Source organism: Taeniopygia guttata, chromosome Z (assembly GCF_048771995.1).
Source record: "Taeniopygia guttata chromosome Z, bTaeGut7.mat, whole genome shotgun sequence".
In the NCBI taxonomy this organism is placed as follows: Eukaryota; Metazoa; Chordata; class Aves; order Passeriformes; family Estrildidae; genus Taeniopygia; species Taeniopygia guttata.
The window spans coordinates 17,619,326-17,644,830 of record NC_133063.1 but is presented as its reverse complement, the minus strand read 5'-3'; the positions used below and the strand labels follow the sequence as shown (position 1 = coordinate 17,644,830).

The 25,505-nt window shown below is 39.3% G+C and overlaps 1 protein-coding gene across 5 annotated transcripts in view; it reads left to right on the top strand.

The window, feature by feature from the left end:
• Positions 1-25,505, top strand: part of TRPM6 (transient receptor potential cation channel subfamily M member 6) — a 100,177-nt gene that overhangs the window by 63,413 nt on the left and 11,259 nt on the right. For 4 of the 5 annotated variants that reach the window (XR_012053093.1, XM_072922522.1, XM_072922521.1 and 1 more), the window contains exons 26-37: positions 310-442; positions 2,214-3,349; positions 4,054-4,166; positions 5,083-5,209; positions 6,123-6,220; positions 8,575-8,633; positions 10,218-10,243; positions 12,023-12,073; positions 21,589-21,654; positions 24,098-24,384; positions 24,635-24,717; positions 25,234-25,439. Coding sequence is in view for 3 of the 5 variants with exons in the window: in XM_072922522.1 (XP_072778623.1) it covers positions 310-442; positions 2,214-3,349; positions 4,054-4,166; positions 5,083-5,209; positions 6,123-6,220; positions 8,575-8,633; positions 10,218-10,243; positions 12,023-12,073; positions 21,589-21,654; positions 24,098-24,384; positions 24,635-24,717; positions 25,234-25,439 (2,385 nt within the window). In the remaining 2 variants the exon portion in view is untranslated. Of the gene's footprint in view, positions 1-309; positions 443-2,213; positions 3,350-4,053; positions 4,167-5,082; positions 5,210-6,122; positions 6,221-8,574; positions 8,634-10,217; positions 10,244-12,022; positions 12,074-21,588; positions 21,655-24,097; positions 24,385-24,634; positions 24,718-25,233; positions 25,440-25,505 lie in introns of those variants that run through there. The other variant, XR_012053094.1, reaches the window with a different exon arrangement.

The window sequence follows — 25,505 nt, the reverse complement described above, 5'->3', positions numbered from 1 at the left end:
AGGAAATTAATCTTTGTGAGCAGCCATTCAGATATGTATTTTTGAGGCTTTAAAGAGGAGTGTACTGGAATTTTTGCCTGTGTGATTTTGTTCCCTATGTAAGGAAAGACAAAATCCCACATTTTCATGTATTTGAATCTTCATACTCAAGCTCAAATTCATGCACTTAGGTCTGATTCATTCTTGTCAAGGGAGGGAGCATAAACAAGTTTGACTGGATATTTTTCCTCTTTTTTTCCTGTCATGCATGCTTATACATGATTGCAATTATTAACATGCTTCATATTGATTCCTACTTCCTTTATTCAGAGCTCTACCTGAGTGATGAGGAGTTAAAGAAACTCCATGACTTTGAGGAACAGTGTGTAGAAGAATATTTTCTTGAAAAGAACGAAAACCTGAGTTCCAGTGGCAGTGAAAGGATCCGTTTGACCACAGAAAGGTGTGTTTTGATGCATATTTATGTTCTTTGTATAAACTTGTCATATAAAAAGACTTTGATAAGTTAATGCTTTTGGACCTCGTTATGGCCACTCTGAACATGCCTATGCATTTGATGGAACTGTTTCTGTTTCTGTATCTGCATCTGTTTGAGGTGTATGTCAGATCTGTCTGAGAAGCCTTGCTGACAGAATTGCATCCCCAGACCTGTGCAGTGTGCACAGTGAAGTGCTGCTCACTTTCACTTGTGCAGATCAGGTAGCACTAGAAAAGCAAGCCAGAGAACAGCATACAATATCCAATTTTACATAAAAGCTTAGTAGTGTAGGGACAGAGAGTAGTGCTTGTGATTTGGCATAATAGCTGTTTACAGAAGCAACCAGAAAACCATTGTAGCATTATTTGCAATGTGGTGTCTTGGTTTACACAATATCAATAAACTTAAGCTTTCTATTGAAATCAATGGCAAATCAACGATTACGTTTAATGGGATTAGCTAAAAAAAATGGACACTATAAAAAGTCTTACTGAATGTCAGCACTGATTTCATCTAACAAATTTGTTTTGCCTAGAGAAAGCATAACATTATTTTCTGCATGTTAAAATTAAACACAGAAGCAAAAGAAACATCCCCTCTAAAAGAAATTAAATAAGTAGTTTTGTTCAGAAACTACAGAATTTATTACTTCAAGAAAGTTTCATTTACTAGTTAAATATATATATGTAAAGGAATTTTTTTTCCTGAGCGCATAAGCCTTGTGAATTTGATGGAACTGTTTCTGTTTCTGTATCTGCATCTGCTTGAGGTGTATGTCAGATCTGTCTGGGAAGCCTTGCTGACAGAATTGCATCCCCAGACCCATGCAGTGTGCACATGGTTAAAGGGGTACACTCTTCACAGCATCGCATGACGTCAATGCAAGAAGTTAATTTAGATGAACAAAACGTTCTGGAACATTGGTCCTTAATTTTATACAGCAATGTCTTAATACTACATATTTTAGTAACTCTGTGAGAAAGGAAAGAAATTACTTCTGCATATTCCCTGCAGCTAGCTTATCATTGTCTTAGTGATAAAATATCAGAGAGTATCTTCAGGAAATATAAAGATAATGATTTGGTTAAAAGGATTTAATTCCAGGCCGAGAAACTCCTCCACTTTTCACTGGGGATTTGAGGATAATAAATCAGGCTTAGGTTTTTTTGGCAGTTGAATTTTACCTGAAGATAACCAATGCCATAAGATGCATAGAATCTGCTTCTGGAGGCCAAATATGTTCTTGGGAAGACCAGTTTCTCAGCAGTCCCTAGTATTTGAAAAATGCAGGATTAAAGATTTTGTGTGAGCCTTTTCCTTCTCATGCTTTCACAAGAAATGTAAAATACAGGATGCCTAGCTGACAGAAGTATACTTAATTTGCAGCCATACCCAATGTAATCTGCCATCAATGTTTTAGTAGTTCTATGGCAGTTAAAGGGTATTCGTAGGAAAACAGCAAATTTTAAAATAGGTACTCCATGAGCAAAATGTTAATTTCCTTAAGAAACCCAATGGCAGTTTGGCTGGGTTTTGTGAAATGCAGATATTAATGATAATGAAAGTCACCATTAAAAAAAAAAGCCTGTTTGAAACACTGACTTTTTGAAATGTATTAATGGTGGTCTTTCATCATCTCTCAAACAGATATAAAGACCTATGTTTTGGTATCTTAGTTATATTTTCTTTTTCTACTTAGAGTGGTATTTTAGTTATGTTTTCTTTTTCTACCTAGAGTGGAAGAGATGTTTCAACAACTTAAAGAAGTGCATGAGAAGGTATTTTATATCAAGGAGTCTTTACTCTCCCTGGACAGCCAGCTAGGACATTTGCAAGACCTGTCTGCCCTGACAGTGGACATCCTGAAAGTGCTTTCAGCTGTAGACACCTTGAAGGTGAAAGAAGCCTTACTGGCTGACACAAAACATCAAACCTGTAGGAAGCTGCCCCATAGCTGGAGCAATGCATTCTATTCAAAGACCTTGAGCAGCCTGGAGGGCTTGTATGACAAGAAATACCACTATTACAGCATGCCACCCTCCCTCTTACGGAGCTTGGTAAGGACTCAGTCTCCATCACACTGCAAACTCTTGAAGTCTGAGAGTAACAAGGTGGTAGAAGACAGCTCTAAAAAGGTGGAAATAGAAACAGACACACTCACTTCAGGAGTATCCTCTGAGACGAAGTCGACTCCTAGGTATGGGCAGTTTTTGCTGGTGCCCCCTGACCATCAGGGAGGGTCTTTTTCTGAGGATGTCACCTTAAATTTGTCTTTTTTGAACACTGCTGCCAAGTACAAGGATGAGGCATTCAGAGATAACCTGCAAAGTAGCACTGTGGTTCCTCAAAATTTGCCAGGTATCAGCTTCCTTGGCAAAGAAACAGAAGGTTACCAATGGAGCCAGAAAGACTTTGTTATTCATTTGCCATCAGAAAAGATTAATGCTGCAGAAGCTGCTCATCCCCTTGATCTTCAGCTACCGCTGGGTATTGAAGAAAGTGCAGCATCCCCCTGTGATGACAGGGAAGAAACAGAAGGTGGTTATGTGAACTGGGGATTCTCTGAAGGCGATGAAAAAGGAGTTTTCATCTCGGATTCAAAGAAGAAAGCTCTGTACCTACCTTCCTCCTATGACAGGGACAACAATTGCCAGAATAATCTCACCAGGGATGTCCAGTTAAGTGATTTGAAGTCTTTCTCCTACAACTCTGTCAAGTCATGTCACAGCACCAGCATCTCTCAAAACAGGCTGAAGCGAAGCATCTCCTTCTGGATCAGCCCTCTCTGGAGGAACTGGAATTTCTGCAGAAGCAACAGCTTACCATCCCCTAAGAAAGAGAGATCAGGGAAAGTCTGCAAGGCTGTAAGCGGTAATTATAAAACATTAAGTGTGTACAGTATCTCCTACTGGAGAATCCAAGACATCACAAAAATGCTTCATTTGCATCCAGAAGGTATTAGCTGCAGTGGAGGATAGTAGGTGAAAGTCCATAGTGTCTCTTTCACTTTGTATGTGTGGTTCTGGGTGCTGGGAATATTCAAAGTGTGCCTGCTGCAAGATCCAAGCTGCAAGACATCTGTGCGTCAGCCAGATGTCCATGGAATCTTCATGTCTGTGGCTACACAGCCAGGTGGCAGAAGGATTGTGCTCACTCTGGGGAAGTCTCTTGCCCTGGGGATGCAAAGACAGAGTTGCAGGAACCAAAATACTTTACATGATCCTGTGGAGATACATTAGCAATATCAGAGATGGGTGCATGGAGAATGACACAGCACACATTTCTGTAGTCAGTTTAAATACCTCTCCGTCTACCATCAAGTTTGCTTACCAAGCATTAAAATACATCAGATTCCAGTTTTAATTATGAATAGTATGAGGTGATGTATGACATTAGTTGTTTTATGTCTTGTGATGGCGCATATCTTTGCATGGAACTGCTTGAATACTGCATTTGGATAAAACAACTCCTTTTCAGATTGCTTTAGACATGTGCCAGTTCTCAGTCCAATCAGATTTTCCCTTAGTAAACAGAAACTCTGTAGCTTAAAGGTATTTTTTGACTCTTTCCTACAGAATCTTCAGAATCCTGTGAGCTACACCACAGTGAGGCAACAAAAGCAAAACAGCAAAACAGAGACAGAAATTCTGGAAGAGGAAAGAGGAATCAAAAACTTCTTCAGGTGCCGGTATGGGCAGACACAAGACAATTGTATATCTCAAATTTGTATTTTTCATTCCTTAAGAGCAGTTCTGCACTGTGATTTAATTGAAAATGCATACATTTAAAACGCTGCACACAAACTGCAGCATTTCCTGTGGGTGTCTAGCTTTGGTTCAATTTTTTCTTTTTTTGGATGTGTGGGATTTCTGTTTTGAAATTGCTGGCATCCAAGGACTTTGGTATACCATTTTGATACTGATTTTGTGGTGAGAAACATAAATCAGTTGTTGCATGTCAGCTGTCAGTAGAGCTTGTGGAGGTTTCATGTGATCTAGAATAGACTGAAGCAGTGACCATATCCAGGGGTTTTACAACTGTACTCAGGCAAGATAGGCCTCATAACATTGTCTCCTGCCTGCAAGAGTTCCATAGACTTTTCTCTGAATCCATCAGACATTTAGCACATTGAAGAACGTATATGACTTTGTATACATCTGGGGCTACTTTTGCAACTGTGTCCATGTGTTCATAAATAAAAATCTATTTCTAGCACCGACAAAGAAATTTCTAGGGTCTTCATTATCTGGAAAGAATTATCATTGTTTAATGAGATGAATACTGAAGATCGGTTTGTTTACATAAGATACCCAGGTCAGCAAAGTGTCTTGGACTTGAACTTTGAAATCTAGTATCTCTCAAGGTATTAAGTCTCAAAGTTCAAATACCTTCAGACAGCGTGAGACTGCAGTGCTTGCTAGACAAAAGCAACATGTCTTCTGCAGTTTGAAGCAACACTGGGAAAATATTTCTCAGTTGGGAGTGCATTCATTCATTCATTGGCATTTCAGAGATGCTCTGAAAGGCCACATCATATGCTGTTAGAGGAGCTGGAGATGCTAGTCATCCTGTAATTCAGTATTGTTTTGTCTGTGCATTGGCAGGTGATTAGAGTGGATGATTGCCCCCAGAACACTCAAGTGAACTCAGAGCCTGCAGAAATCAATGTCTGGGATGAGCAAGAAAAACACAGCAAGAATTGGCTCACTGTGTCTAATTTCAGTCAGCTAAGTATGTTGCATGTTACAAAAAGTGAACTTCAGAATAGCTTTTAAAAAGAAGCAGTAAATATAATTCAGAAAAACCAAGTGTTATTTTTGCCATTTTCACTTTATGGCATAATTTTTAATAGAATTAGACTTAGTTTGTCTTGGTTATTTGATGCAACACTGAAGAAGCAAAAGAGTCATAAGATGGATGGAAGATTAGGTGAATTTTTTTGGGACCACTGCCTGTCTTATATGGGAGATGGTTGAGTGCTAATCTCCAGGAATAAGTAGGAAGAATGATGTCTTTGTATCCTATCCTGAAGTGTCTTCTAAAGTGACATCTTTTAAAGTGGCATCCTGACTAATTAAAAAAAAAAAACCTCATCATTTTTCAGAATATTTACCCTCACAGGCAGTGCCTGATACTTATTGTTTTGGCATATCCTCTGCCTGCATTATTCATTTCTCATTGCTTAGAAACACATCCTCCAAAGGGAAGAAATTAATTCTATATTGTCTCTTTTGGTGTGAAAAGGATTGACATTCTGACTCTTCATTTAGTAATCCTCCACCTCTTTCATTCTCAGAAATTCTATGCATCATTCATCTCATCTTTCAGCTTTGCTGTGATGTGGCTCACTGGATTCATCCTTTGAGCAGCAGCAGGGAGAAGTACTACAAAGTGCTGTGGCTCAGTACCACTTAGTACTAAGCCCTCAGAGGAGGGCTGTACTCCAAATTCTGCTGAAAAAGTGGAAATAGTCTGTTTAGCCTTATGAAATTCTGTAATTTTTTTTTTTTTACCCATTATGCATTTAGTGGGACAATATGGGGTATACGTGTATATTTTATAACACTGTGTAGCTACTTAGTTTATAATAATAGAGTTATTTATTTACCCTCTAGAAATAGCTGGCAACTTCTCTTTTGACTAGGTTTGGAACATCTCCATTACAAGTACCAGAAAATTAAAAATCCAGACTTTGGTAGGCATACCATACCATTCTGTGATTACCTGAGGCATTCTCAAGAGGTAAGACCTAGGATTACACATCCTAGTCTGTAATTTTGGCTGGGATGAGCCCAGAGTATCTCTACAGTCATCCCTGGATTTGCCAATAGAGTTTCTTTGTCATGAGATACCTCTCTGAGAGATGAGAGACTTTGTTGTCTGCTGGCACAGTGTACATGTGGAAGTAAATGAATAATTTAACAGCTGCTAAGATTATTGAAATAGGACATTAAATTATTGAATATTCAAGTGGTTTTGAACATGAGCTTAGTCACAAATGACACGTGTTGATATTTGATCAGGCAATGAGTGAGCGCACAACTTGGTCTTGAACTTGTGGGCAGAATGGATTAGAAGAAAATTTTGGAGAGTTAGCTACATAGCACTTACTTAATCATGTAATAATTTCTTGCAAAAGGGTAGATAAATATTGTTAATAATTGCAAAGCATGGATTTTTAAACTATTTATTGTCTTATAAACATTTTATTTTATTACTTACCAGAATTAATCTGCAGCTCTGTAATCTAAACTTTCTCTTCCTGTGTGAAGCAATATAGGCTCCTTGAATTTGATGGAACTAGACCAATTTATATTTCCTGAAGACTTGTGCGGGTATCTGGATTGTGAAAACTATGATCTGTTTTAAAATTATGTAGCTATAAAAGAAGTGGACTGGCTAATAGAAGAAACTGTATCATTCACTAAATTTTACAGGGATATCTCAGAGATATAAAAGGAAATTAACAAAGAATAAATTGTGAAAAGGAAATGTGAGTGAATACTTTCCTCTTTCTTTTCAAGAGCACCAAACACCCTTCCTTGTTGATTTTACTTATAGGACTTTTGGTCATTAAAATGAATATCTTTCAAAGACCAGCTTATTTTTCACTGAAAATGTTATCATGTTTGTTTTTTTCTTAGGAATAGAAATAAAACAGGTAATTTCCATTACAGCGTTCTGAATGTTGTAGAACTTCAATCCCAAATACCAGGGACAAGAGCTTTAATGTTTTAATTTAAAAAATGGCAGGGAAAAAGTGATGAGAGAGAGAGAAATGAAAAAGTGATGAGAGAGAGAGAGAAATAGAAATAAATTTACTGTTTTGGTGTTCTGTAAAACCGAAACCTGGACTCTAAATCAATAAAACTTTGAATTGTGAATCACAGGATCAGCCAGGCAAAATAAAGGTAAAGTCAGGAAAACTGTGTGAGGTAACCAAGTAATTTGGTGTTTCATAGTTCATATTAAGATATATTTGGATAAAACTCCAGAGTGATATTTTTTAAATTGTAAAAAATCCCATTATGCTGATTAATAGCTGCATTGGAGTTGGTTGGCCTGAAACCAATTGTTTTTGAAACACCAACTTCAAATTATTTATTCTTCCAAGGTACATCTCCAGTATCCACTGAATTGTTGTGCCTCTCTCTGGACTATGAATGCTTATATTTATCACTGAGGTGTAACAAGTTGATGTATCTACCTGTTCCACTTGGAGAATGATGTATTTTTAAGACATGTATCTTTCTTAAAGTGAAGCTTCTCACTCATGGCATACCAAGGGTTCAGAAATCCCTCTTGATAGAAGCAGGGAACAAAGCAAGGGTGTGTGTAGGGAGCTTTTGTTAAAGACTTTCTCATCTTCAAAGCAAGGTACACATTCAAAATATGAGAGAAATGAGGTTCAGTTTAAATTAAAGGTTGAATTTTAGTTGATTCATCTTTAAACTTAGCTGTCTTTAAACTTTCCTTTTTTTTTTCTTTTTCTTTTTTTGATGTGTGTATGTGTGTGTTTTTGAGGATTGAAATTGGTCTGAATACTATTGAGAAGAAAAATTCCATTTCTTACTATCACATTAGGAGGACTTGGCTGGCCCATTTATACCTAATATGGCTTGAAGTCTAAAAGATTATTTGAGTATTTCTTTAAATATAAGACCTAGAAAATATGTGATCTAAATATCCCTGGAAAGCTGCTCAGTGTGTTATGTTCTTCTGTTCCAGGGCTTATTATCAACAACAGTAAAGGTTATACCTGCACTGGAATTTTCCAATATACAGAAAGTTCTCTAATACTCTGCTTATTAGAGGACCTTTAACCAGCTTTGTGAGTGTATTGAGATATAGGTGGTGACATGAGTATTTAATTTGAATATCTGGAGACAGCATGGAAAATGGCAATGTGAGCAAATGAATTCCATTTTAGTGTAGGTATGCAGTGCTATGATTCACCTGCCTGTCAGGGTCATTATTTATGTTAACAAAAACAATATCAACAGTCATTCTCAAGATTGTACCTTGCTGAGCTGTGCAATGTGTATATTATAAAGATGTGCATATTTTACCAGTAAAAGTATCTTTCTTTTTTTTAGGATTTCAGTAATAACATATTTGGAAACACCAAGAAAAGTAATCTGAACAGGAACTCCTCGTATGTATCATTAGTATGTTAAGATACTCATCACAGGTTTTCAGAAAGAGATGCCTGTAGAGTTTGTAGGTTTCCATTTCAATTCTACAATATACTTAGGATGACAAATTCCTGAGACATGGATTATTAAGGCCATTCAGTGTATTTAAGTTTATTTAAAGGAAATATTATTAATCTTACTAAAGAGAATTCCTTACTAAAGGAAATCTTACTAATGGATCAAAGAGATCCATTTAAATAAAGTGTATGATTTTAGGTGGAATAGACACCCTTTCTAATGCTAACAGTAATTGAATTTTCTAATTCAGTCACTAAGATGACAGCTGGACCTGATGATTTTCTAGCCTTAGTGATTCTATGATTCTGTAGTTATTCCATGGTTCTACAACCATAGCATCTTTAATTAGACCTTTTTCCAATCTAGTTAACATGATAAGTTGCATTTGCTTTTACTGTTCAATTGCATGTTTAATTTTTTAATAATTTCAATGCTAGCATCTCCTGAAAACTTCTCTCATTGACTCATTCATCTATTTTGTACATTTACTAAATATTTAGCTCAGTTTTCTTCATGCTTTTTCAGACATTATTAAGCTTTGATTGCATTTAGTGAAAGTATACTGGTTTCACAAGTAGTTTCCATTTTCTTGTGAGGTTTTAAATTTTCTTCCGAGATTGATTAATCATTATCATAATATTAGTAGTATATTTAGACATGCAGTGCTGTCTTTATGCTCCTTTTCCTTTTCTTTCCTATTTTCATCAATTTCTTCTAGATTTTTTTTTCAGCACTGTGCTGAAATAATAATTAGGAGATACTAGAAATCTGCCACATCCCATGTGATTTTACCATGGAGAGAGGAGGAAAAAAGTTACTGGGGGTTTTATGCATGCTCTGTATGCAGGGGACAGGAGGAGGGGAGGGGGTTGAGTGTTCTGCTGTTGTTGTGGCATTGGAGTTTTTAGGTTGTTTTTTCTTTTTATATTTTTTTACACCCCATCATTTAGAGAAAGTAGGCAAACTGCAGACTTATCAGCAGGATGTAGGGGCTGTTGAGTGGCCTGAATCAATTGCTTAGTCTGCTGTCTTCAGTGGGATATCTCTGGTCTATGAGGTGAATCATGTCTCCTGTGTTCTGTAGCAAAGATTGCTTCAATGTAGTTGCCTTTTGCAACCAACGTGTTGATGCAAAGAATCACCAATTTAAAAAGTATGTTCTTGCACAAGGAATGGTAATGACACAAGTAACTGTTAATACATATCAGCATTGAATAAAAAATTAACAGTTGTATATGTGATTGAAAGCTCTGTAACTGATACTGTTATTGCAATGTAAAAGATGTGATAGCAGTGCAGACTCAAGAAGAATTCAACATAAAGCAGAGAAAGAAACATGAAAAATGTGTCAGTTCTTCAGTGCCTGAAGATTGTTTGCTCATGGCTTTGTTGAACAAAATTGCACTGAGGGTTATTTTGCCTTAAGATTGCTGAGTCACATATCTTTACATGTGATCCATGTGTACTAGTTTTAGCTAAATGACAGAAATGTTGCATTAAAATATCCAATATTTGCTTTTAAACAGATTGAGACCTCCAGAGGAGACTGACAGTAAGTTTTTCATTGCTTGTCACTCATCTTAATTCCCATCTGCAGTTCTCATGCTGACAGTTCTGAAGTACAAAATCCAAAAAGAAGTAAATTTACTGTAGTTAAGGATTATAGAGCAGATATTGTTTCATGTGTTATCAATTACTTTTTATTTTAAAGTGAAAGTTTTTTTATGAGAAACATGTTTTTCTCATAACAGTTGCATACTCTTAAAACAAAATTATTTATTTCCACTCTAGTCTGCCCAGTAATGTTGTCCTTTCAGCAGGAAGAAACTCTTTAACATGCTGCTGCTTTGATCCCTGACAGTCCAAGTGATCTCCTGGGTTAAACTAGGGTGTATGTCTGAAGCTACAATATTGTTAACATATACTTGATTTTTCAAATTGCAATTTTGTGTAATAACTCTCTTTGGGTTGTTTACCTGGAATTTGGAAATCTTTGAAGGAATGAATTTATTATAAATTATCCATTGAAAAAATTCAAGGTTTTAGTGAGAAAACGAAAATCAATTTGCTCCTCAAAAGCAGAGCGTTAGTGAACTTCATTGGTATTTGTTGTGTTTCAGTCCATCTCCCAGTTTTCCTGGCATGACACTTATCCATAAGAGGCTGAGCAGCTGGGCACCTATCTCTTTTTGAGATTACCTGTGGTGCAGGAATGAATTGCTCCTAGTCTTATCTCCACTTCAAGTGATGCTCTTTGAGGGTCCATCTGTGCACAAAACATTGCAGTGCTGAAGCAGTCTGCTGCAAGCACACTAGTTAGAAGGCTGCACTCTAGGGCACACCATTGTTTTGATTAAAATCCAGTTTTCCCATTCTCAAAAGGCGTATTTTCATGTTTTGTTTTTCTGCAACATACGAAATGCTGCAAAAGTAGGTGGGTCCAGTAAGAAAAAAAATCACAAGGGTCTTTGAATCACTAAGGGGAGTGAAAAATGCTGACCCTTCCCCCAATATCTATAGTGTGGGAGTCTAGGGCATCCCACCACAGATTCTGACACTATAAAAGTTAATGTAAGATCTTTTTCACTAGATAAGGGACTAAAAGCAAATAGAACACACCAAGAAAAAAAGTGTAAATTTCAAAAAATTTTGGTGAACATTGTTTTGATTATGTAATTTTTTGAAAATTAATAGTAGTACAGTATATATAGATAGTGAAATCTAGCATTTTGAAAGATGGTTTTCCAGGAGAACAAAATTATTTCATCTAATTAATGAAAATGTGTTCATTTTTCTTGGTTGTATTAAAAAGGCTTTTTTGTAAAGCAAACATTTTTGGACCAAATTTGATCTGTCTGAGCATATGTGAACACCAAAAATGTTTGTCTGCCTATATTTTAATAGCACTTTGGATGCTGTAGTTTAATGGGACAGTATTATTACAACTTTAGTGCAATAGTACAGTTAATGGAATGCTTCATGGCTGAGGATGGAGTTGGAAAACTCATGCCTTGAGGAGGCCATGAAGCATGGTGGATAAATATCCCAAGGGCCTAGCTGGCTTAACATGTCCTTGAGGTTAATATCTCATTTTCCCCACCATTCCTTGAATAAGTAAGTTGTCTGGCTATATTACACTGACAACTCAAATTTGCCAGTATACAGTACATGATAATGTAGTTAAAGCCCATAAGTAATTCTCCTCTTGAATGCTAAGCCAGCAATTTTGATTAATCTATTTTGTGAAAAGCTCTGGGATGGAAGGAATTAAAGAACATGCATTGTTGTCTGCTATAATAATAATCCAACAATCCTTTAAACATTATTTCAGATATCTTTTCCTGCTTGAAAACATCTCAAGATTTGCATCTTCACTACTCAGGTAAGCAGGAGGCACAAGAATGACAGATGAGGAATTTAAGAAATTAAAAAGAACATTAGCTGTCCCTTTGTCATCCACTGTGATTTGCATTTTGAGGACTTGCACAATCACTCACTGCTGAGAAGGTTCTGTGTTAATTCATGTCTAACACTCCAGTGAAAGGATTATTAATTTTATTTTTCTGTTGATAATTGCTTCATTCTGGGTATTTTTGGCAAATCCAGAGCAGAATGTAGATAATCACTTTCAAAATATCAGTGGAAATCATGAATACAGTTCAGCTTCCTGAGCAGGCAGAAGAGGCACTAATTTGTTTATAGCTGTCTTCCCTCACCTCCCAAACCCTCCTTTGTCTCCTCACACCTCCCATACCCTCCTTTGTACTTCTGGAATTATTTGCTTTAGTTAATTGGTGCTACTTAATCTGTGTTTGTATATCTATGAACTCCTGAAAATCTGGCAGGGAATAAATCCTTTGAATGTTAATTTCCTGCAGTCCCCCAGCTGAGCGTGAACGGATTTTCCCACAAGGCCTGGATGTCAGTTTTTAAAGGAGGAGAAGAAAACAGAAATTGCCAGTAGATGTCACCATTGCCTACAGGACTTGGCCTCCGGTACAGGCAGGGCTGGACTAAACCAAAATTGTTAGTAGCCTTCTTCAATTCAAAATCTAGACAGTTTTCATTTGGAATAACACCTCCTGGCTTGCAATCAACTGTACAGATGTAGTTTCCCTGGCATGGTGGCATTGTTGCAAGTATTGAATTTTTCTTTGTCAGGTATACTATTTAAGATGATGGACTTTTTAGCACAGATAGAAGTGGTTTCCCTTATGAGCTGACAAACATCTTCAGAGGTTTTCAGTGTAGGTTTTCTTTCCTCAGGAAGATTAGGACAGAATTTAGCCAACTAGACCCAAAAACCTACGTTACAATTCTGTACCATTTTAGCATTTCTGTTATTCTTGCTGTCAGTTTGAGCAAGTATATACAATCCTGCCTCTGCATACCCAAAAGAACTAGACCTTTGTCCCAAGTTTGGCAGCTGCTGCAAGTCCATGCCAGGTGGTTTCTCAAAGATCTAGAGAGATTGCTGGCAGGGTCTGACAGATGGCGTAGATTTTAGCAGCTTCTCTGTTCACATCCTTCTTCCTGCTGTACGCTGATTTAATGATCAGTGTGCTCTTAGTGCAACACCAAAGGAAAGTCTTGTTTTACAGTCCATGCTCCAGTATTGTTCAGATATTGTAACTAATTCCTATTGAATTTGGTACGTGTAAACAACCTTGAATTGGAGTATGAAGTGCAGATCTTCTCAATTGAGGACCCCAGTTTATGGGGTCTATGTGTCATGGGTGCCCTTTGCTCTGCCCTTCTGGCCTCAATAATCTCCAATTACATTTTGCTTAAAGAGGTAATCTTAAAAGAGGGATAGCTGCTGTCCAAACTCCATAGTCCCATAAGCTCCAGAGTTTGTTACCATGGCTTTTTTGTTACTCTGCAAAGAAACACAGCTCTGTTGTGGTTGCCTCTCTGCTTTGGTTCACTCTCTACTTTGGACGATGCTTTTGCCTTCATCCATTCACTAGGGAAATTAGACAGTCCGAACTGTAGCATCCAAGTTGCCTCCTAGTTCTAGGAGGTCCTTATTTTACATCTAGGTCCTTATTTTGCATTTCTTTTCCCCTTCTTGATAACCCAGTCATTGTGAAGATAAAACCATAAATATTTGGTTGGCTCTCTGAAGTTTTGAAGATGTTTGCCTGAGAAATATGCTGCAAGTTAGGGAGATATAATAATGTTACTGATGTTTTTTGTCAAGAAGCCTGAATGAAGAAACAGTACTCTGTGCAGGGGAAGTCTGGATTTTCCTGTCACACCTTGCTAAATCTCTGGGTGCTTCTAACCCTGACAAGACAGATAATGAAGGCAGTTGGGGTCAAGGCATCTCTTCAGCACAGTGTGAGTATGTGTTGCTGTACTGGAGTTGGCAGGAGCATGATGCAGAAGCAGCCCTTTGTGAAAGGAGGAGGATGAGGAAGAAGCAGAAGTCCTTCTAGGCAGGGTGCAAGGGGCTTCCCCAGGGAGCCTGCTTCTTTGGAAGGAATTCACAAGCTGGGTGAGATATGATGGGCTGGCATCCAGCCAGAAGGGGACGTGCCTAGGTCCTGGAGGTTATTCTGCACCAATTCACTTAATTTTCTGGTCATGGAGAAGGGGGTCCCTTCCATATTGGGGTAGTGGAATTTCGCTTGTTGCCGATTTCCATGTAGTGAGTATTCTCACTGCTGCTGTTACTTTCATTTTCCTATTTCATTGCTGTTTCCAGTAAACTTACCTTATCTAAACCCCATGGTCTTTAACTGTTGTGTCTCCATTCCACAACTGGGAGGAGAGGGAGGGAAATAAGTGAGCAGTGTTTGGTCTAGAATTTTTCCCCACTGATGTGGGGAGCACTATTCCTAAACCATAATTACTTTATTTGGTGTTTAATGTGAAATTTGAAGAGCTGAGATAACAACAGATCTAGGAAGAGTGAGTGGATAACAAGTATTTGTTGTATTAGGTATGTCACAATGCTGTATCCTAACCCTGTATATTTTAGTGTAGGCATTATGTGCCCATCAAGGTGCTCCTTTTCTGAGCAGGGATAGGGATCAGGATTGCTTTGTTGCTGAACCGTGTGATATCAGCTTATGAAATGATAACCTCAAGGGCAGTGATGTGTAATGATAACCTCATTTGTGATGTGTATTCAGTGTTGGTCTTCTACCTTTACCTCAGGCACTGACTTTAGGAAACCATTAACTATGTCCTGGACTGTATCAGGCACAGCATTTCCAGCTGGTCCAGGTCTGCTCTGCACTGGTGTGGTCTCACCTCGAGTTCTGTGTGCACTCTGGGCACCACAACATGAAACAGACTTTAAGCTATTACAGAGCATCCAAAATAGGGCCATGAGGTCTGGAGCAGAAGCCTTGTCATGAGCTGCTGAGGTCAGGAGCTGTCTGTTCAGCCTGGAGAAGAGGAGAGTGAGGGGAGGGCTCCCTGCTATCTTCAACATCCTCATGAAGGGAAGCAGAGGACCAGGTACTGATCTCTTCACTCCTGTGACCAGTGACAAGACTCAATAAACTAGCATGAAGCTGAGTCAGAGGTTAGTTAATCAGGTTTGGGTTGGATCTCAGGAAAATGTTTTTCCCCTGGGGACTGTTTGGACACTGGAACAGGCTCTCCAGGAAAGTGGTCATAGCACCAAGCCTGACAGAGTTCACAAAGCATTTGGGCACACAATGTGACAGTCAAGCACAGGGCCAGGAGTTCATGATCCTTATGGGTCTGCTTCCTGTGGTGGGTCCCCTTAGCATATCCTATGATTCTGTTTTTCTGTAATACTTGTACTCAGCCTGTGAGCAGAACCAGGAAGCATTATTTCCCCCAGCTTTTCACTCCTTTTTCTTTCTTGAGGCCTGTTACAACAGCTTTGGATGATTTTAAATTCCCTTTGGATATTAAGGAAATCATGCTTTTGTTGCTAAATCTGCCAGGTCTCTTCAGTGAAGTCTTACCCTGATTAGAAAAATGGATTCTTAGGAGAGTCTTTCAGAGATCTACCCCAAGGGTGGATAGTCATGATTGGCCTGTAATGTGGGAGAAAATGGGCCAGCTTTTGAAGGATCATTCTGCTCCAATGGCTTGGAAGTTTACCCCTGAACAGCTACAGGACCCTGTTAAAGCGGAAGAATATTTGAAAGAAAAATGCTGTTGCAGCTCCAGAGAAATGCCAAGTTCTGCAATGTGCAGGGCCCTGGTTACTATTTATCAGACTGCTCTCAATACTAGACTGCACCCTCAGGGGGAAGAAGAGGCAAGCAGAACAACTGGGACTGCGCCCACTCAAACTGCAACTGAACCACAGGAACAGCCTATGCTGGTACCAGTTGCTCCTATACAGAAGAAGAAATCACCCCTTAGGTGAGCTGCAATGTATATGAAAAATTATCAGCCACCAGTGAGGAGAGTCCCTGCTGATGTGGCAGCTCTGATGTTGGGATATCACAGCCCATGATACGAAACTATATTGTAGTGAAACCAATCAATTGGGATCCCACATCCCAGGATGTGGACATTGACAAAGGAATTGAGGATAGGACAGAAACTCTCAGAGGTGATTCCTGTCAGGTGTGAGGGAATGGTGACTACCTAGCTCCGGCAATATGAAGATCATTGTTTTTTCCTCCCTACTGGCCTGCACCTTGGCTGTGGAAAGTCTCTCTGCAGGGCCTCCCTCCCATTGAAGGAATCAACAGCTCCTTCCATTTTTTTATCATCTGTGAATTTGGAAAGTAGCCCATCAAGCAAGCTAAAGAAGAAATTTTCCATGCCTTACCAGGATGGACAAGAGTGTCTGTTTCTGGGACCAAGTACCCCCTGCTCAAGAGATGGTGCACACCAAGAGGTGACCTGTTTTTTGGGTTTTTTTTTGGTGTGTGTGATCACGGATGACGAAGTGGGATGGAAAATCCACCTCTGCCCTAGCACTAGAAGTACTTGAGTTGAAAGGAAGAGCAACTACTAAATGTCACTCCAGTTTTCAACAAGCAAGTCCTTAGACAGAATAGGAGGGCTGATACTACTTTCAGTCTTCTTGAAGGGACATTCAGCTTGTATTTACAAGAAGTGAACAGTTACTATTCTGACCAGGATTAGAGGGTTCCTTCTTCAAGCCAAGTCCTTCCTCTTCCAGGGGAAAGGGACAATCAGATCTATTGGATTGTGGGGATCTCATGGCCTGGCTCATCAGACTCACAAAAGTATTGGGCTTTAGTTAACCCCAGAATATGATGTACCCTGATGCCATCAAGATATGTAGGGGCAGAATCCATCTCTATTCCTGGGATGACAGGGGGATCCCAACATATGACTGTCCTGAAAGCTGAAGTGACCCTGACTGGAAATGAATGGCAAACACACCCCATTGTGACTGGCCCAGAAGCCCTGTGCATCCTGGGCATAAATTACCTCATGGGAGGTAATCAATGACCCAAAAAGTAGGCTTTTGGGAGAGTGTAGAGACAGAGGAAGTCAGGCAACTGAACACCTTGCCTGGTCTCTCAGAGGACCCCTCTGCTGTGAGGTGGTTGAGCATTGAAGAAGAAGTGCTGATGACTACCACAACAGTGCAGTATCAACAATATCATACCAACCAGGACTCCTTGACCCTATCCATGAGGTGATTCATGAACTGGAGAGTCAGACAGTGGCCAACAAGGCTTTCTCACTCTTTTATGATCCTATGTGGCCAATGTGTAAGTCCAGTGCAGAGTGGCCACTTCAGGCCTGTCGGTGGCCTGAAGAAAGTCACACCACCACTGAGTGCTACTGTGCCAGGCATGCTGGAACTTCAGTAAGAACTGGAGTACAAGGCAACAGAGTGGTGCCACCATCAATATTGCAAATGTGTTTTTCCCTATTCCTTTATCAGCAGTGTTCAGGCCACAGTTCACTTTCACTTGGAGGGACGTCTGGTAAGCCTGGAACAAGTGGCCCAAGAGGTGATAATACTACCACAGTATTTCCATTGGACTGATCCAGACTGCTGTGGAAAAGGGAGAGGCTCCAGAACATTTGCAATATATAAATGACATCAACTTGTGAGATAACACAGCAGAAGAAGCTTTTCAGAAAGGGGAGAAGATAGTCCAAATCATCCTGAAGGCCAGTCCTGCAATAAATCAAAGTAAGGTTTAGAGACCTGCACCAGAAATTCAGTTTTCAGAATTAAAATGGCAGGATGGACATTGTCAGATTCCAAAGGACATAGTCAGCAAAGCAGCAGCTATGTCCCCACCAACCAGCAACAAGGACACACAGGCTGTCTACACAGTGTGATTTTTTGGCAAATGGATAATCCAGATTAGAGTCAGATTGTGAATTCTCTCTATTTTGTGACTCAGAAGAAGAATGATTTAAAATGGGATCCTGAACAACGACAAGTTTTGAACAAATGAAACAGGATATTAATTTGTAGCAGTAGCCCCTGAGCTAGTTAGGACTGGAGAAGATGTGAAAACTGTGCTCTACACTGCAGATGGGGAGACTGGTCCTTCCTAGTCTCTGACAAAACGTACCCATGGAGGCTTGAGGATGATCCCTGCCGATCAGGAATACAAAGGACTCAAGGCCTGCTACACTTCAACTGACAGAGATCCTGGCAGCTTATGAAGGGGTTTGAGCTACTTCCAAAGTGATGGACACCAAACCACAGCTCCTCCTGGCATCGTGACTGCCAGTGCTGGGCAGGATGTTCAAAGGGAACTTCCCTGCCACACATCATGCCACTGATGGAGTACGTATCTGATCACACAACAAGCTTCAATAGGAAACTCCAATCACCCAGGGATCTTGGAAATCACCACCAATTAGCTCAAAGATGAAAATTTTGGAGTATCATTGGAAGCAGAGGAGGGAAAGGTGACTTGGGCTGAGGAGGTCCCAGCATATAATGAGTTACCAGAAAATGAAAAGTGATATACTCATTTCACTGATGCTTCTTGCTGTAATGGAGGAACACATCAAAAATGGAAAGCTGCTGTACTGGGCTCCTCCATGGCAAGTCACAGAATCTATGGAGGGAATAGCTGCATCAAGTCAGGTTGCAGAGCTGAAAGCCATCCAGCTGGCTTTAGATCTCATTGAATGAGAGATCTAAAGCCACTGCTCTACCTCTACACTGACTTGTGCATGACAGTAAATGCTCTGTAGGTATGGCTTGAGCAGTGAAAACGTAAAGGCAGTGCAGAGGTAAACTCATGTGGGCTGCTGAGTTCTGGATAAACACCACTGCCTATGCGGAGAAACTGGCTGTAAGAGCACAGAGCACATTGTGTAGATGCACACACCCAAGAATTGGGCTGCTGAAGAATGTCCCAACAATGGACAGGTGGATTGGGCTGTTGAGATTAAGGTGTCTTGGGAGGATCTGGGCTGGCAGTATAAGGGTGAATTATTTCTGGCTCATTGGGCCCGTGATACCTTAGGTCATCAGGGAAGAGACGCAACATACACATGGGCTTGTGAGAGAGGGGTGGACTTAACCATGGACACTATTAACCATGGACATTATTTATAACTTTGAAATGTGCTGAAATGAAAAGAGGGTAAAGACTCTGGTACGGGGGTGATGATTAAAATTTAAGTATGGAAAGGCCTGGCAGATCGATTGTATTGCAAATGTGCCAAGGCAAGCTCTTATGTACATACAACGAAAAAAACACTGCATGTTGGAGATGCACCCCGTGCCTCACCCCACTGCCCAGAACACTGTCCTGTCACCCCTGAAAGAGGTCAGTCAGACAATAGGACTCATTTCAAAAATAGCTTCATAGAACCCTGGGTCAGAGAACACAGTACTGAAGTGGGTATCATGTTTCCTGTCATGCACCAACCTCTAGGAATGTTGAACAATAAAATGGATTACTAAAAACCACATTGGTGGGACCTTCAAATATTGGGATCTACATTTAGCAAAACCTCCTGGTTAGTTAACACTAGAGGCTCCAGCAACTGAGATCAATCAAAAGCTTCATGCACTGCAGAAGGCAGTTTGGATTAATCCTGTCTCAAACAAAGGCAAAACTACCCATGGGATTGTTTTTGCTTGATGACCTGATTGCTCCTGCGGAGAAATGCAGATGGATGGGGAAACATAAAGTGTACCTGAATAGGATTCAATTTTTGCATGAGAACAGTCTGTAGGCTTGAACTGTGTGTGTATTGTTGGTTGCTGAATGACACTGGCATTGTGTGCCAGAGCTGCCATGGACAGTGAGTATGGGCTGCTCCAGACACACTGGTCATGAGCTTGTGATGCAGCTTGCCACCACCTGACAGCACACCAGCCTCCTGCCCTGGAAGATATCTAGGACAGAGAACCCACAGCCATGGACTCAATGAACTCTACAGATGTCTTGGAGGGATGGTCATTGATTATGGACAGGATACTAGTGCTTATGTACATATACATCTCTATCTATATATAGGTATGTAGTTGGGAAAAAAATCCTACTATTTGTGTCAACTAAGGAAAAGGTGTAGGTAATACAGATTAGCTCATCTGTGTTGAATTATCTTGAAAAAAATTTGGGAACTTCTGGTTATCCCAAGTGCTTTCTGACTTTTAGCTGACCATCATCATGCATATGAGAATAGAACTGAAGTATTTTCTACCATGCCAGTCTGCTACAACTCTTTAATTCTCTACTGACTAAAATAGTTTCATTATTTGTTCCCCAAGAATGTAGGAGACTTCCTTCTCCAGTTTGCTTTGGCAGAGCATTGAATTAACCAAACCTAATATGCCTGGGTTGAAAAATTGCAGACCTAATTTCATGGCTTCTGGGTATCAAGAAGTACCTTACTAAAGCAGCTCACTTCCTGCATTTCCTTACTGTTGTTTTGGGGTTGGGTTTTGCTTGATTTATTAGTTGCTTTTTTTTTTTTTAAATCTGGTTTTTGTCACCAGTTAGTCCTCACTCATCTCCAGTGAAAACTCTCTCTTTTAGAATGCACATCTCCAGAATCTTGCAGATATTTACATCTAACCTGGCCCTAAATGGACAAGCAGTACAGCTGAGGGCTGAGGCAGCGGTGTTTGGGTTGTTGAAGGAGGTTTGGTTTCTTAAAAGAGGAAAAGTGAACAATTTATCTCCATTTCCTAGGGTAAATTAACTTCTGAAATGTTTAAAGGAGACCTGGACTGTCAGCTGTCACTGTAAATTACACAGAAGTTAATCCTGTAGAAGAGACTGAAGCCTGTTGAAGCCTGTGTGAGAGTAATGATTGAATGTGGAATTTGAGTTATTATTCCAGATGCAAAGCTTTAATGCTAACTGAGTTTCTGGTATCTTTCTGTCCTGTCTCTGGCTAGGAAAGGGTTAATTACTTGCAGAAGCCAAGCAGGGGCCTGGCTAGGACTCAGAGGTTGTTCTCTACCACTGTCAGGTCATTGCCAAGGCTTGGGGGAAAGGGAATCTCTTCTGGGGAGGAGGGGTCCCTTCTGGATCAGGGTAGTGTTGTCTTTTCTCTTGTCAGGGGTTTTCCATGTGAATTGTTCATTTTTTGTGTCCCCTGCCATCAGTTTGTTGCTACTTTTAATTTCCTTACCTTGCTGCTGTTTCCAGCATACTGTTCTTATCTCAGCCCATGATGTTTACCTTTTGTGCCTCCAGTTCTCCTCTCCAGCCCCAACAGAGGGACAGGGGGAGGAGGAGGAGTGAGAGAAGGTGCATGGTTTGACATGTTCCAATGGGAACACCAAGTTGGAGAATATCATTCCTGAAAAAAACACAATAGTGTGCAAGCAGAGTTGTGGTCTGGGTAAAACAAATGGTGATCAGATGTGACACTGCTGCCTCCTCCTTGGCTTTGTACATTTCAGTAGAGGGCAGCCAAGCATCTTTGAAATTTAGACAGTTTGTTTATTCAATCTAGCTGTGAAATCTATGTTGTTTGCAGCTGTTGAAAGAAACAACTTAATGAGACTTGCTCAGACCATACCATTTACACCAGTCCAGCTCTTTGGTGAGTATCAGCTTCTTGCTTATGTTTTGCTTTATAAATAGTTGATGATCTTTTAAATTAATAGATCTCTTAAAAACCGTGTATGAGAAATTGTCTTGGATTTATTTCAACAGTTATTATTTTCTGAAAGAGTCAAAATAGGATAGAATTGTATTTGTGCAGTAGTTTAGGGATTTCTGGAGGTCATCTTGTCCAACTCCTTCCATGGTCAATTCAGATCAGATTGCTGAGGCACTGTTGAATTGCATTTTGATTGTGTCTATAAATAGAGACTCCTCATTTTTATTGGGCAACTCTTCCATTGTTTGATTGATTAATAATGAATCCAGGGTTTCTGCCTGTATTTGTTGAGGTTTCCCTTGCTGTAACTTGTATCTGTTAGTATTTATGTGATTGCTGTCAACCTCAGAGATGAGCGTAACTCCATCTTTTATGCATTTGTCCCCAGGATTGCTGAAGACAGCCAGAAGTTTCCCTTTAACCTTGATAACTTTATTCTTTCTGTTTCTCTTTCACACACACTGACACAAACATAGTTACATACATAAATCTATGTATAGGATATGCCATCAAGAAGAAAACCAGGTAGTGATTTATCCAGCATTATCCTTTTATCTGGCACAGGAAAATTTTAGTGTCCTTATTGTCAAGTAAAAAAATCTTTGCTATAACTGAAGAGTGGTAGAGCATAATCCATAAATTTTTGTGAAGGGTTCTGAAAATAGTGTGCAGTATTGGCTTACAGCAGCAGAAGGTCTGCCTCTAGACTCTTGATATCTAGGTGCTGCCTTCTCAATGGGTAGAATATTTTGTCTCACAGCAACTAATTGCTGATACTTGCAGCATCATAGGTTTTCTTGTGACCTTATTACTGTAGATAATTAAAATAGCCATGGACATATTAAGCATTCTAATCTTTGAAGCTACTAGGAGATACTTTTCTAGGTATTAAACAGTCAAAAGATAATAAAATTAAGATTTAGTGTAAGATTAAAAAATGTGTCTAGTTATACTGTCTTTATTCAAGTGTCTATCTTTTATGTAAGATACTGACTTTTCCAGTCGCTTTATTTTAAATTAAAATGTGCTTAAATTGCTGGATTCAACATCATCCACATTTGTGCTGATTGGTGAAAAGCAAGCTCAAGAGTGGGGAAGAAATCTACTGAAGTTGGAATCCAGTTTGTAATTGCTTTTGACGGTCTGCCATTTTGGCAGTTTAGTTACCTTGTCACACTTGCCAGCAAAAACCTGTTTCTTATTAATTAATGTTACAAATAATGTGAGTTGTAGGAAACAAAGACAGATTTAAAAAAAATCAGTCCATTTTGCTGTTAGTTTACAAATGGTGGCAACAGAAAAGTGCTGTTTATTCTGTTTATTCTGCTGCAAGAGAGGAACACCACTGCAAATCTCCAGGGGGAAAGAGTGCACAACTGACTTAAAGCTCACTAGGTTCTACTTGCAGAAAAAATGTTACTAGCAGGAACAGAACACATTAAACATTTCATAATTGCATATAACACTGTAATTTCTAGGAAAAAAAAATCAAAATATTAGTTTAAAATACCAAAACTGTATGCTTCCTGATAATTTGCTTTAGCTTGTTCTCCTGGAAATGTCTTTTTAAATCTAATTTCCCTGACTCATCCTATCATGGCCAAGTCACAACTTTTGAAACAAACTCAGCTCTCTGCAGCACAAGGTGGCACTCTTGACTACAGCCAATATTATATCAACTACAAAATTAAATCCCTTTAATCTTTAATACTAAATAAGTATTACAAACTGTTTGCCTTGTTGTCATGATTTTCACCCAGATTTATTTTTAACAATTATTTTAAACTGTTATTTTACCTGTTTTTAGACTAAGATTTGAATTCAGATGTTCTGCTCCTGCAGGTTTGTTTGGGTGTTTGTTGCTTTTTGGGGTTTCCTTTATGAAACACAAAATTATAAGAAAAATTCAGGGAGTGTTCCACAGATTTTGATTGACTGAAGTCTCACCAAAAATTCCCCTTCCACATAAGTACATAAAGAGAGGGAATTACACATGGGATATTTAGAGTTCATACACTGGAGATAAAAATGGTGACCCTTTAAAAATAAGTACTTTTAAATGACTGCTATAGGCTAGAATATCAGTGAGTTTTGTTTGTGTGGAAGAATCCAGGTGGTCTTGAATTTATCTTTGTTTAGAGGCTTAATATCTCTTTGGACCACCTCTTATCATAGTACAAGAATGAATGTACTAAATAGTGTAAGTTTAGGCTGGGGAAGTTTTCAGACAGATGAACAATTATAATAAAAGGCTCTCTTTTTAAAGAAGTGTGGCTTAGAAAGGTGTGAAAAGAGGTATGTTATTTAAAGACACCAAAAGAAAATGTTGTTTTCTCATGTTTCTGCCAATGACTTTTGCTAGCAAAACTTATTTTTATTTAAGCGGGAGAAGAAGTGACAGTCTATCAGCTAGAAGAGACTTCACCTATGAATCTTGATAAAAGCATGTCTTCCTGGTCCCAGTGCGGCACAACTGCAATGATCCAAGTCCTGTCACGGGAGGAGATGGATGGGGGTCTGCGGAGGGCCATGAAGGTCATTTGCACTTGGTCTGAGAGTGATGCATTAAAGCTGGGACAAGTATTTATTGTGAAGTCTTTCCTGCCAGAGGTGGTTCAAGCTTGGCAAAAGATTTTTCACCACAGCACAGTACTACATCTCTGTCTGAGGGTGAGTTCAGACCAGAAGGAACACTAACTGGCCTAGACTGCTTACTTGTTAAAGTCTTCAACAAGGTTGACATGTGTTTTGATGCTATCTTTTGGAAAGAAAAAAGGTTTTGAGGAAGTTGTATATCCCATTTGTAAAAAATAGATAATCAGGCTGTGTGTGTGTGTGTTTGTTTAGTTTTTTGGACAAATTCATGACACCGTTCTTCATGAAAATGAAGTGGTGTTTATAACATTATCTTTTTTTTCAGGAGATTCAACAGCAAAGGGTTGCCCAGAAGTTAATCTATACCTTCAACCAAGTGAAGCCTCATACTATTCCCTACACTCCAAGGTAAATCAAATGTCTTTAGGTACCAGGTGAAAGAAGTTTCTCTTTTCAGCCTTCTTTTCTGTTGTGGGTTGCAATGATAATGCAGTGGTAATGATAATGTCTAAGGATAGTGAATGAACTTTTAGGAGGAAAGGTAGGCAGCTTTGAACCTTGTCTTTATAGTTACATGCAGTGGAAAAATAAACATTTTCTTCCGTAGATTTAAGCAAGAACTGCCTTTTACATAATTAACTAAAACAATTTGATGCAGCTCATTTACAGTGCACTAGCGTAAATCAGATTATGTTTTTTGTTCATAAGCTTTGCTTTCTGATAAGGCGCTTTTCTTTTGAGAGTTGTCAGACCAAGAAAGCCTTTGTACTCTCTATCGTTAGTACCTATCTACTGTTGAAAATGCTCCAGCCAAAGAAGACATATCCGCCTTTTTGGTATGCTTGCTCTGCATCTTGATGGCTGCTGACTGTGAGGATGCTTATTACCTTGCCAGCTGCTGACAGACAGTATTTATATTTACAGGTTCCTGGAAGTTTTCCTCATCTACTGCCACTCAGCAAAGCAGTGGTTGACCATCGAGAAGTACATGACTGGTGAATTTCAGAAATACAACAACAACAATGGAGATGAGATTACTCCCATCAGCTTGCTGGAAGAGCTGATGCTGGCCTTCTCTCACTGGACCTACGTCTACACCCGTGGGGAACTCCTGGTCCTGGATATGCAAGGTGACTGCTTGCATAGGATTGCTATTTGAAACCAGATGTAAAGTAATAATCTCTAAAGATAATTTA